This window comes from Dipteris shenzhenensis, chromosome 12 (assembly GCF_047967505.1).
Source record: "Dipteris shenzhenensis isolate YYH24624 ecotype China chromosome 12, Dip_SZ_1.0, whole genome shotgun sequence".
Taxonomy (NCBI): domain Eukaryota; kingdom Viridiplantae; phylum Streptophyta; class Polypodiopsida; order Gleicheniales; family Dipteridaceae; genus Dipteris; species Dipteris shenzhenensis.
In genome coordinates, this window is record NC_141607.1 from 47,041,892 (window position 1) to 47,054,473 (window position 12,582).

The 12,582-nt window shown below is 42.0% G+C and overlaps 1 protein-coding gene across 1 annotated transcript; it reads left to right on the top strand.

The window, feature by feature from the left end:
• Positions 1–2,447: 2,447 nt before the first annotated feature.
• Positions 2,448–4,595, top strand: LOC147896311 (pentatricopeptide repeat-containing protein At5g27110-like). Its single transcript, XM_087382262.1, has one exon. The coding sequence runs from the start codon at positions 2,448–2,450 to the stop codon at positions 4,593–4,595; it is 2,148 nt and encodes a 715-aa protein (XP_087238388.1).
• The last annotated feature ends 7,987 nt before the right edge of the window (positions 4,596–12,582 follow it).

The window sequence follows — 12,582 nt, forward strand, 5'->3', positions numbered from 1 at the left end:
GGCACAAATTTGTCACAAACATATGAGAAACGTAAACCTATTCAAATAATCTATTTTAAGGCTTTTGCAAAGTATCCTGCCCATTAGGTACCATTTGCATGGCTAGAATCCTCACCCTATTGAATATTCAGTGATGCAAGTTGCGATAAAGAAAGGGATATGGACACTAATAAAAAGGCATCTTTTAAATGAAAGTTCCCAAAAGTAACTCAACTTTGCACTAAAGCAGTCCCCCTAGGGAGGCATTGCTAATAAAAACTGATCTTACCTACTAACACAAAATTTAATATCTTGACTCAAGAATCTTCTTACCCTCTTGAGCCTGTTCCCACTATTAGTTTAGAAGGACTAGTTAAGGATTCTAATGGAAGTGTGCATTCCCAAGGGACTCTAGTTGTGTTGCTTGGAAATTTAGCCCCCCTAGCAATAGGTACTTTAAGGGACCTTTTGTGAAGGGAAACATGTTGAAATATAGAAAATTAGGGTTCAACTTAAAGGTGGGAGATTGTAAGTAGAAACTATACAAGATGGATACTCATTTGAAATCCCTTGAAAACAAGTTGCCATTGTAATTATAAGCTTAGATAATGGACATCATGACCTAAAGATGTGCCATCTTATAAGTGAAACCACTTTATACATAACACAATGGTACCAATGGGAATATAAATTGTATTGTTAGTAGTAACTTTAGAATAAGGGGAATTATGCTAGACTTTAGGCTGGTGCCCACCCATGCCCAAGAAGGGGTGTGGGCTTGCATGGCCTCGACCTATTGTGATGTGATTCTCGTCCCGCATTTTAGGGGCCGCCCACGAGCATGGACAACCCATCTAGCCCTGAGAACTGGGCTCAATACCAATGGATTTTGTTGAAATTTGATGCAACATTGTGAGCTAAGAGGTTTTTGAGATAGTTCGTCCGCTTGGTGTGTAAACACATGCCGCCTAGCCTTCTTCTTGCATGGGTGGGCGGCTACTAATGTGTGACCGCCCTTATAGCGGCAGCCGAAACCCAAAGAGAGTTTCTAAGCACTAGGGGGTGCCCTCGACTTCTCTTGGATTGGCTATCGATCTCCGAATGGCCAGGTCCTAAAATCTCGTGGGTGACATGGCTGTCCTCGGGTGCATGGAGATGGGCTCTTAGAGGGGTTTCACACCCGTCCGTGGATGGGAAAATCCTCGAAATCTACGTCCACCCTCATGAGCGTGTCTATCCGTGCTTGTATTCACATATATAGTAAATGATCCAAAGTGTATTCACAAACAAGGTGGGGATCCCACTATGGCCCTGCCTTTTGGAGTGTCATATAAGTCCAAGTGTAAGTAGCTTGAAAATATTTTGAATAACTTACGAAAGGAAACAATAGGTGTAAATTGGAAGGAAAGGAAAAGAGAAAAAGCAAGTGAAGGTGAAGGAATATCAGGAAAGGTACATGAGTGAAAGAGAGGAGAGAAAAGAGTGAAAAGGTGTACGTGTGTGTGTGTGTGTGTGTGTGTGGTGGATGGACCATTAAATAAAAGTGGGGACGAGTGCCTATTTTGGCAAAAGTAATATAAATGTGGTGTCATACAAGAGACAAAGAGGGCCTCCATCTTTCGAGAGAGATACCTAACAAATGACAAAAGCTTTAGGATAAAAGACAAAAAAACATTTAGGACCTCCACAAGCAAACAAAAACCTTAAACCCTAAACACATTAGAAGCCCTTAAACTTCTACTAACCCACATTTAAGCCTTTAACTAACCATAATTTGCAAGGTCAAATTGACCAAATGAACCAACTTCAAAACTATGGCCCTGATTAGCAACTCACTAACCAAGTCATCCCTTAGGACCCTTGCAGGGCCAAAAACGTCCGTCCTAGTTATTCAAAACGGCTATCCTAGTTAGTAAGGTTGCCAGTCTTCAAGTCTTGTGTGCGATGCTCGGACTGGTGGAGGCGCTCGTGGACACTCAGGTGGATGCACTAATAAGGCCACGTCAAAAATTTTAGCCACCCGTCCATGACTTGGATTCCACATCGTATTTTTGGGGAGCAGTCCGCGCCCCCTTGACACTTAGTTGGGGCGCACCGATAAGGCAGCCCGTAAAAATTTTAGCCACCGATCTATGACTCCGAGTTTCCACATTGGATTTCTCGATTTGGTGGGCGAATCAGTGCGAAGAGGCTAGAGTCTCGGGCGGATGAAAACCCCCCTTCAAATTTTGAACGGCATGACTCGTGAGAATATCATGATGGGAGGGTAAATAACGGATGTTGTATGACCCTCTTCAACATATTTGACTCTGAAAACAGTCTGTAGCAGGTAGAAGGCTCCAATTTCTGAATAATCTTTGTTCAGAGATCGTCGCCTTGAAAATTACGTATTGATCTAGTATTCATGTAGCTTAATAAGCATGGCGCGCAATGACGGAACCTATGGCTTTATTGGAGACTTTAACGATATGTGTAAGGCACAACAGCTGGACGGTGCAATTCAAGCCGTGGACCGTATCTACAAACGAGGAGTACGTGTATCACGATACCTTATCTATCCTCTGCTGGAGATATGCACTGAAAAGAAGGACCCGGCCGCTGGTAAGCTCGTGCATCATCTTATGGTCAGCAACAGACTTGACTCAGTGGCTGTCCTTGTGGACCACCTTATCCGCTTGTTCACCTTGTCTGGGAGCCTGTTGGAAGCAAACTTGGCATTTTGCAAGGTTGCAAAACCAAGCGTTTTTACATGGCATGCAATCATTTCAGCACATGTGACACATAGGCAGAACGATAGGGCTCTTGAGTTGTATGATAAAATGCAACAAAAGGGAATTGAGCCAAATAAATTCATATATATGTCTGTGTTGAAGGCATGTGCCAAAATAGGAGCCTTAGAACAGGGGAAGTTGATACATGATCAGATCTTAAAGAGTGGCCTTGAATCAGATGTAACTGTGGGTAACACCCTCATTGACATGTATGCCAAATGTGGGAGCCTGCCGAAAGCACACGAATTATTTAATGAACTGACAAATCGAGACGTGGTATCCTGGGGTGCATTAATAGGGGGATATGCCCAGCATGGGCATGGCCTTCTTGCTCTTGAGCTATTTGAACGAATGCAACATGAAGACATACAGCCAAATAAAGTCATTTTCTTGTGTGCCTTTAGAGCTTGTGGTAGTATAGAAGCCATACGGCAGGGCAAACTGATACATGATAAAATCATCAAAAGTGGACTCGAATCTGACATTGTTATTAGGAGTGCACTTCTTGATATGTATGGAAAATGTGGATGTTTAGAGGAAGCGCACAACGTGTTCAACAATTCGGCCAGTCAAAATGTGATATCATGGGGGTCACTAATCGGGGGATATATTCAGCAAGGGCATAATCTCCCGGCTCTTGAGCTTTTCAAGGCAATGCAACAGGAGGGCATTAAGCCGAATGAGTTCATATTTTCTTGCATATTAAAACTATGTGGCACCATAGAAGATTTAGAAAAGGGAAAGCTTGTACATGACCAAATCATTAGAAATGGGATGGAATCCGATGAAGTAATTGGTAACGCCCTCATTGGCATGTATGCCCATTGTGGGAACATGGGGGTGGCTCAGCAAGTGTTTGATGGGCTGAATCGAAATGTGGTATCATGGGGTACAATAATATGGGGTTATGTGCAGCAGGGACATGATAATCGTGCTTTTGAACTTTTTACGCAAATGCAACAGGAAGGTGTAAAGCCTAATATGGTTATTTTTTCGTGCATCTTGACAGCATGTGGTAGTGTAGGGGCTATAAAACAGGGCAAGCTTTTGCATTATCTGATCATGAGAAGTGGACTGCAGTTCGATGTGGTGGTTGGAAGTACCCTTGTTGACATGTATTTTAAATGTGGTTGCTTGAAGGAGGCCTGCAAAGTATTTGACAAATTGCCCTACCGAAATGCCGTGTGTTGGGGTGTAATGATTGCAGGACACGCCCAGCATGGTAACTACAAGCTGGCTGGGCAATGTCTCGAGGACATGCTGCAGCAAGACTACAAACCAGATGGAAAAATTTATACAAGCATACTAGTTGCCTGCAGTCATGCAGGTGCAATAGAGGAAGGCTATCATTACTTCAAATTAATGACACAAGAGCATGGCATAGTACCAACCGAAGAGCATTTACATTCCATGGTTGACCTTCTTGGCCGTTCAGGTCACTTGACAGAGGCGGAAAAGCTACTTCGAAGCATGCCAGCCTCAGTGGATATCACTGGGTGGTTGTGTCTGTTAAGTGCCTGTAAAACATATGGCAACGTGCATCTAGCAAGAGAATGCATTGATCAAATTGTTTGTTTAGATCCTAACATTGCTGCTGCATACGTACTTGTGTGCAATATATATGCTGATGCTCAAATGTGGGAAGATGTCCTCAAAATTCAAGAGCTGAGGAAATATGCAGGTGTTTCGAAGAAGCCTGGAAAGGCATGGACTGAGGACAAGAAGGATATGCATGAATTTATTGGAGGAGACAAAACCCACCCACAGAGTGATCTGATTTATCACAAACTGCAGACATTACGAAGTGTTATGACAGTAGAAGGATATGTCCCATTCTTAGATTAGTACCGGAGCCAATCCTAGGAAAAAAGAATGAATGTATGACAGTAGAAGGAGCTGTATAATGTGGCCCTACACGAAATCTCGGTGGATTGCCACTTGAATTCTACTGTCATTTTTGGGACATGCTTGGGTCTACTCCAATCTGTGCGAAATGGTGAACAAAGCTTGGAAGGGTGGGTGCCTCTTGAGGGGCACAAACCAACGTTTGATTGCCGAGGCTGTGGCCCTGAGGATCACATTTATTGTCCCAGTTTTTTACTTTCCTGAACGTCATCTTTGACAGAGTGAAACTGCTATAGACCTAGATACGAAAAGAAAAAAGCTGATGGTGCTGATGAACTCTTGGAGATGGCATATGATAGGGTTTCTTGGGGGGATCACCTTGAGGGTTTTGCAGAGAATGGGGTGACTTTAATAGGCTGAGTGGCCTTGTCTTTAGTAGCTGTTCGCTCTGGCACTATAACTGCTGGATTAGGATCCACATGATTGAGTGGTCTCGGTCTTGGTCACTCCGGTCTAACTCTCTGACCAACAAGTGCACCAGGACCAGTTGGTGATGGACTTCATGTTTTGGGCCTTGGTGCAGTTGGTGACGGACTTCTTGTTTTGAGTCTTCGTGCAATAGCCGGACTGCATGACTTAAGCCATCTTGCTGCAGCTCGACTCCTTGATTTGTGCCTTCTTACTCCACCTGGACTTATCAATTCAACTCTCCTTACTCTTCAATTTGGATCTTCGTATTTCAACTGGACTTTTTGATTTATGATTCTTGCTCCAACCGGTGATCCGGTAGGCTTACTGCTATGGCCGTGCTGCTCAAACTCAAATAAGACTCGATGCTATGGTTTTAGCAGCTTGATAACCAACTGGAGCCGAGTATGCACATGCTCCACACTGGCAACTATCACTGTGAACATGGCCTTTGTGTGCTCATTTGGTGATTGGAGCACTGTGTTGCCAGAGCTGGCACAGATGATTGCTCCGACTCTGATGTATCTTGTCGACAGGCTTGTGTTCCATCAACTGGTTCAACTTATGCATCCCACTCGAAATGTGGTCCATGCTCCATCTACTGCGCTTTCAGATATCCTGTGTACTAAGAGATCCGAGGCCATCACCACTGTCTTTTCAGAGATGTGGATTTGAACCCTTCTTCAGCCTCTTGGTTCATTCAGATCAGGGATGTTTAATGATCTTCATTCACACCCCAAAATCAGCTGCTCAGACACAGAGACAAGATCAACCACACTCCACCCAGAGGGTGGTCACTGATTTTTTCCAGTCAGATAGCAGGGACCAGTAGTTCCTGGGGAGATGGCGCAATCAAGATCTGAAGTGAGAAACATGCAGACCTTCCAGCGTGTTGATGCACAGATGAGGCTTGGGAACTTGATCCACGTTCGCCGGACCAGGGACACAGCCGATGGGGGTGACAGTGGCACTTATTCCATGGAGAGCTACTACGATGAGACCACAGTGGACCATGCAGGTTGACCAACGTCAATGCTCTATCACAGGTTTCATTCCTCCACTTCACTGTTCCCTGCCAGAGCCTCTCTGGCCATCGGTTCAGATATTTTGTATTTGTTTGGGTATAGATTCCCACTTAGTCGAATTCACCCATTCAGCTCATTGTAACTGGATTTTCCCAGTCTCATAGAACCTTCGGTCTTCCAAAGACTTTAATAAATTTCTTTCTTCTTTCTCTCCCTTGCAAGCTTTCAAGTATCACCTCCCTCCTCTTACTGTCCCTCTCTCCTTTGCTTTGCTGCAAAATTTTTAACCCGTCTCTCTGTTACGGTAGTCTCACCTTATCTATCCTTTTACTGCGGCTTTTTGCAGCTCCCTGACCTTTTACCTCTTCAATGGCCCCTCCTTGTCATTGAGACCAATCAAAATATCCTTCCTTGGACACCCCATCTCCAAGTATGACAATGTGAAAGGAGCAGCACGCAAGTGGGATGCAGCTTGTGTGGGGCAGAAAAGGATGGAGAGGCACCGGTATCTATTTGGAGTTAAGAGGATGGGCATCTCTCTTTGCCTTTCAGTGTTAAAAGCCTAGGACGTTTGCAGGCACGGCAGGATCGTTTTGGGACATGACCTATGGTTCTTGATCCTCCAGGTCTCGACCCCATCCCCAGCCCAAGTGTAGTAGGTTCTTATGTGTGCTAGCAGAGGGCGGCTTTTCTTTTTGCATCTATTTCTATTTTATTGTTTGGAATGGGGCTTCATTATTGCATGTATAGGTGTGTGGCTACCATTCACCATCATACATTCCTCCCTCATGCAAGACCAATCCTTATTTTATTGATATAGTGAGGATGATTGCAACATTTGTACCATCATACACTCCTCTCTCATGCGAGGTCTTGCGCACAACAATTTTGGAGGCAAAGAGATCCGCTGCCATTGGAGACATACTTATGTTGGATGGGTGGAGTGATACTAGGAACCACTCGATTCAGGACATCATTGCATACTCTAGAGGGGCCAGCACTTTCATTAAAGCTATTGAGAATTCAGAAGAGGGAACGCCAACCAAGATGTTGGCTACCATATGGATGGAAGCCATTGAGTATGTGGGTGCACGTTATTCACTTTTTTTCCAATTCTAACAAGCAACAAGGAAGCTTATTGAGGCTAAGTACCCACAGTTTCTTTCATTCCTTGCATGGCACGTAGACTGAATGATATTTTGAAAGGTATCAGTAAGTTGTATTGGGAGGAGCCTTTCATGGAAATGGGTAATCGTGTTGTTACTTCACTCGTCATTGCTATATTTTGGCTGTCTAGATGATGCTCACATTCAAATGATAAAGCTTATCATCATTATGTTGAAGCCTCTAGATGGGAATGACTCTTGCATTGCGAAGATGTATGAAGGGATGGATAGGATGATTGAAAAAATTGAGTCTAGATGATTTGTATCCTTCGAGGAACGAAGAGGTCAAGGCACTTGCAACTAACTGGCGGACAGATTATCATTCACCTTTGGAGGTTGCAACATTTGTCTTGGACCAAGAATTTCAAGGGAAAGAGCAAGAAATAGAAATAAAGGAGGTGCAAGGTTTGCAATTAGTTGGTGGACAAATTATCATCCACCTTTGGAGGTTGCAACTTTTGTCTTTGATCAAGAATTTCAAGGGAAAGAGCAAGAAATAGAAACAAAGGAGGTGCAAGGTTTGGAATAAATATTGAGATAATTGGTCTTAAACATGGATGATAGGAGAAAAGTGGAAGAAGAGCTCTCATACTACGGGGGAAAAAAGGGTTGTTCAGTTCGGATGCTTAGCCAAGAGCTAGCTCCTTGCCATGTGAGTGCTTGTGGACCTCTTATAGAAATAGTGCATCCAAAAAGAGGAAAAGGTTTCTTGTTAATAAAGCGAAAGACCTTGTGTTAATGTTACTTTAATTTTATCAGCAAGTTCAAGACAGACTGCATTGTAGTGCCATGTATTGGATTTCAATCTAAGAAACATGGCTACGGTGTAGTAGAAGACGAGCATAAGGATCATGATGAGGCTCAAGAGGCCAATTATCATGACTCATGACGTATGCCTATAGATTCTAGAATCAATACTTAAACTTTGAAAAACACACAAGAATCTTAACTTCATAGAAAATTCACATCCCTTGTGAAATAATAGGGCAAGATGCCACATATGATGGATGGTAGTCCATAGATCATAAAGCATATAAATTTGCAAGATACAAAAAAAGGAGGTCAGACACAAGAGTCAAGTACATGATGAATGGAAAAGAAGACAAGGTACACAACATGATAAAACTAGATGCATGTACCATTGCTCATGATCCATCATCCATGAAGCCTCAAAAGTTAGCTCTGAGGCATGAAGGTGACATGGTGACTTGCAAGTTTATTGATTTTTAAAAATATACTAGTATATTTCGGTCAGATATTTCGGTCAGATGACGATGTGTTGTATGATCTGTCATATGACGTGGTGTCTCCATTTTAAGTTCAAGTTTTCCCTTCTTGAAATGTTTATGTTCTGGTATTTGATATTCCTAGAATGACTATAGCTAGCAAACCATTCATTGCAAATGTTTATGTTTTGGCATTTAACATTCCTAGAATGACTATAGCTAGCAAACCGTTCGTTGTTCTCTGACATCTCCTCCTTGTAGAGTGTGAAATCGTCAAATCTTGTGTAATTATCCATCAAGTGTAGTTTTCCTATTGTGGGCATCACTTATGCATTCAAAGAAAAATAGCACTCCATCCATGATATGGCAATATGTGCAATATGCCCGATTAGATGTGGATTTCTAAAACACCTTGTTCTCTTTTGTACACGTGCAAGCCTTGCATTCCCCAAGCTATGAATATTTTTAAAGGCTGATGTATTATCTCTAAAGATACTCCACCTGCTCAATTCTTCAGGGGGGTGATTGTTGCATTTAAGTAATAATCTTGATCCTCACAATTGAAACCAAAGTATTGTGTCCTCACTGCTCTCAACTTTCTCACACCTAATCTCCCCAAACAATTTTGAACACAACCATAGTAGTGCATGTCTCCTTCAACTGAGCCTCAGATGTCAAAGATCGCTTTCTTCTCCTAGCGTAACTCGTGGACCTTTTATCAATGTGGATCCCTCCCTTTTTTCTTAGGTTTTTGGGAGGAGTAGATGCACTTTGCTCAGCTAGTGAAGGCGAAGGTGCAAATGATATTGGAGCAATCATAGGTGACAATTGTGCATTGATATCCTGCATGGTAGTAGAATGAACATTAGGTAGGTGTGTTGGTAACTTTCGAACTTTTGCATTGATTCTTTAGGTTAAATCCTTGTTGAAGACTCAAGCTCATATGAGGACACTAAAAGATTCATTTGCTCGCCAACATGTTCAAACAACGAGACATGCACATTCTCACATTGGATTTTGGATGGTATGAAGGGACTGAAGGTTCATGACTGCTGATGAAGCTTGTAGTTTGAGATGACTTAGAGAAAGATGCACTTCTTGGACCATGGATTGAGATTGAGATGAACATCTTGAAGATCACAAACACAATAAGGAAATGCCTAAACAGAAGCCTGGCATTGTATATAGACAAATCTTATTTAGGTTTATTTAATAGACACCTTGAACCAATCCTAAAAATGGAGCCCACAGAGGACTAAAAAACGTAGCAAAGAAAGAAAATAAGGATAAGAACATGAAGAAAGAAAAATCAAAGTCGAAGGACTCAATATGAGGAGAAGTAGAGAAGATGGTTGAGCACAAACTCCAAAGCTTGGGAATGATGAAAACTAGCCATAGTTTTAGTGCAGTATCTGCATGAAGAATCACCCAACAGAGATGTGTTGGTATAATCCAAACATGCATGCAAACCAAGGTCAAGCATCGCCACAAACTCCGACAACCGGAGCAAACTATGTTGCCATTGGCGCAAATGTACTAGAGGCTACTCAGTAGCGACAACAACAATAACATCAACGAACTTGGGGACAACAAAAAAATTGGAATAAATAGAGAAATTGGAACCAGCAACAAAGAAACTAGAACCAAAATAGATGGGCCACGAACACTAAAGATTGTGACTATTGCATGGGGATAGACACCAGAACAAAAATCCCATTGTCGGTGAAGCACCGACTGGAGAGAGGTCTAACAATCACAAAATTTCCACAACAAAATTCATAGCAATCACAATCACTACCTCATAGATGAATGCGGTGATCATGCAAGAATTGGCAAGTCTCGTGCAACAAAGGTGGTCATTTCCCATGAGAAATTACCATCATGATCCGCATGAATAGTGTGATTTCTCCGTATGTATGCACATTAAGAACATCACGAACGTGACTAGGTCCAAGGGCCCAGTGAAGGAGAAGTCTCTTGAGAAAAAGGAGCCAAAGAAAAATAGCCCTGATGAAAAGCTTAAAAAGAAGTATGCACAAAAACTCTAAAAGAAATATAGAAAATCTAGGCTAAAGACGGGACTGGCAACAGAAGGAAAAGTTTAGCCCAATGTTAAGTCCAAGTGGTAATCTGACAATGGGTTTGGCACGAAGCCCGACAACCATTAAATTCTGGGGGCAAAGTCCAAACGTTGAAACTAGGAAGTTGAAGTAGGAAATCGAACAAGGAAAATCTATCTGTAAAACTATTTATAGCTTTGAAACATGCATCAATCAAGATTATACTTGATTAGTTGTTGAGTTTGGCTCCAGCTTTTTGGAAAAAATTTATTGAGCAACTTCAAGATAAAGGTAATGAAGACAAGGACAAGGAACCTTTGCAAGACAAAGAGGACAAGAAGAGTATGGATGTTTATGAGTTTTTACTTAATTATTTTAAAAGGTAAATATTTTCTTAATTTTTTACATCCTAGACTTCAAACAATAATTCATGTTACCTGATTATCTTAGACTATAAAATCCAAATCCTAAGCCCTAATCCCTCATTGTGTATTGTTCCCTAGAGCCTAATCCTTCTCCTCCTAGCTCTGACGGCATGTAGATTCATAGCTAGCATCCAAAATGGCAACAAACCCCAAAAAGTGAGTGGAATATTAGATGCTTTTCCATTTTCATTGGAATTAATGATATAAAAAGTTTAGAGTTTAAAAGAAAGGTTTCTTTTTATAAAAAAATATGAAGCCCTTATTCAAATCTGATCTTGAGGTAAGAAAACTCCCTCTTCACATTCAACTTTATTTCTTCTGATTTCTATATCCTTACTGAATTTCTCTTTCATTGTACAGATGGCAAGCTAGTAATTGTTATCAAAATGGATGAAGCTCAGTTGGTAAAAGAGCACAAGCTAGAGAGGGTGAGCATATGAATGACGCCTTGCGTTTTGCTCAAGGGGATGAGGAAGTTGAGTAGGGTTTCTCAGTCCAATTTGAGAAGGACATATGGTGGCTTGCAGCCTTTGAGACCCCAAAGGAGTGCCACGAGACATTGAAGTGGGTTTTGGAGAGAACCGGCATCCCGTCGGATTATTCGAAGACAAGAGGCAGGGCAAACATTAATTGTGGATGGGCATGGAACGTTTCAAGTTGAATGGCATCTAGCTGGTGATTTGAAGACCTCAAGTGCTTGTATGGTTGTGATACAGGTGCAGATGCAAAATGGACATGCTTGTATTGCACCCACTCTCAGAAGATGCAAAAGGGAAGCCTACAGTGGGAAAATGGCATCCTTTCTTGCAACCAAAGTGCCGCCCCTGATCGTCACAAAAAGGATCCTAAGTGGGACCCCACTCTACCAATTCCATTGGAGCGGGTACATGTGTGTACTTTGCATGCTGAATTGGGTATGCTTGATAAGTTACTCTATCTCCATCTAGTTTATGCTTGGAATTTGAGGCCACAGCAAGTATCTACACAATGCATTGCAAAAGCTGAAGAACTACTCTCACTAATGGGACTTCACGGAGGCAATGTGAAGCTTAAGCAGGACAAGAAACAATCAGGAAAGACACAAAATCTTCCTGCTAAAGTGTCCATGGGTGGGGGAAAGGCAAGGAGGTTCTTGTCTAACCACAATGCTGATAAAGAAAAACATACATTGGCTCAAAGCACCCTAGGTTGGGAGTACTGGAAAGATTTTTGTGAGTGCACCACAAATCAAGCTTCATATCTGTGAATTGCTACTTTGAGAGCAAAACTATGGACAAAGCTTGATGCATTTATAAAGTTGCTTAAACAAGGTCAAACAGATGAGCTTTATTATGAGAGATTCAGGACAGCATTGGGAGAATTCATATCGTTGATGGTAGAAGCATGGGGGGAGTCACATATTACACATTACATGGTAATCCTACTTAGGTTGAAATTTTGCGCTTTAAACTTGAGTCAGTTTATGTTTCTAATACAATGTTTTTCTTTACAACATATTCTTTACGAACATGCACCATGGTTTGTGGAGCAATGGGGCCCTCTGTCCATTTGGAATACTCAAGGAATGGAGAAATCACACTACAGAGCAAAGGCAACATACTTCAAGAATACAAGGCA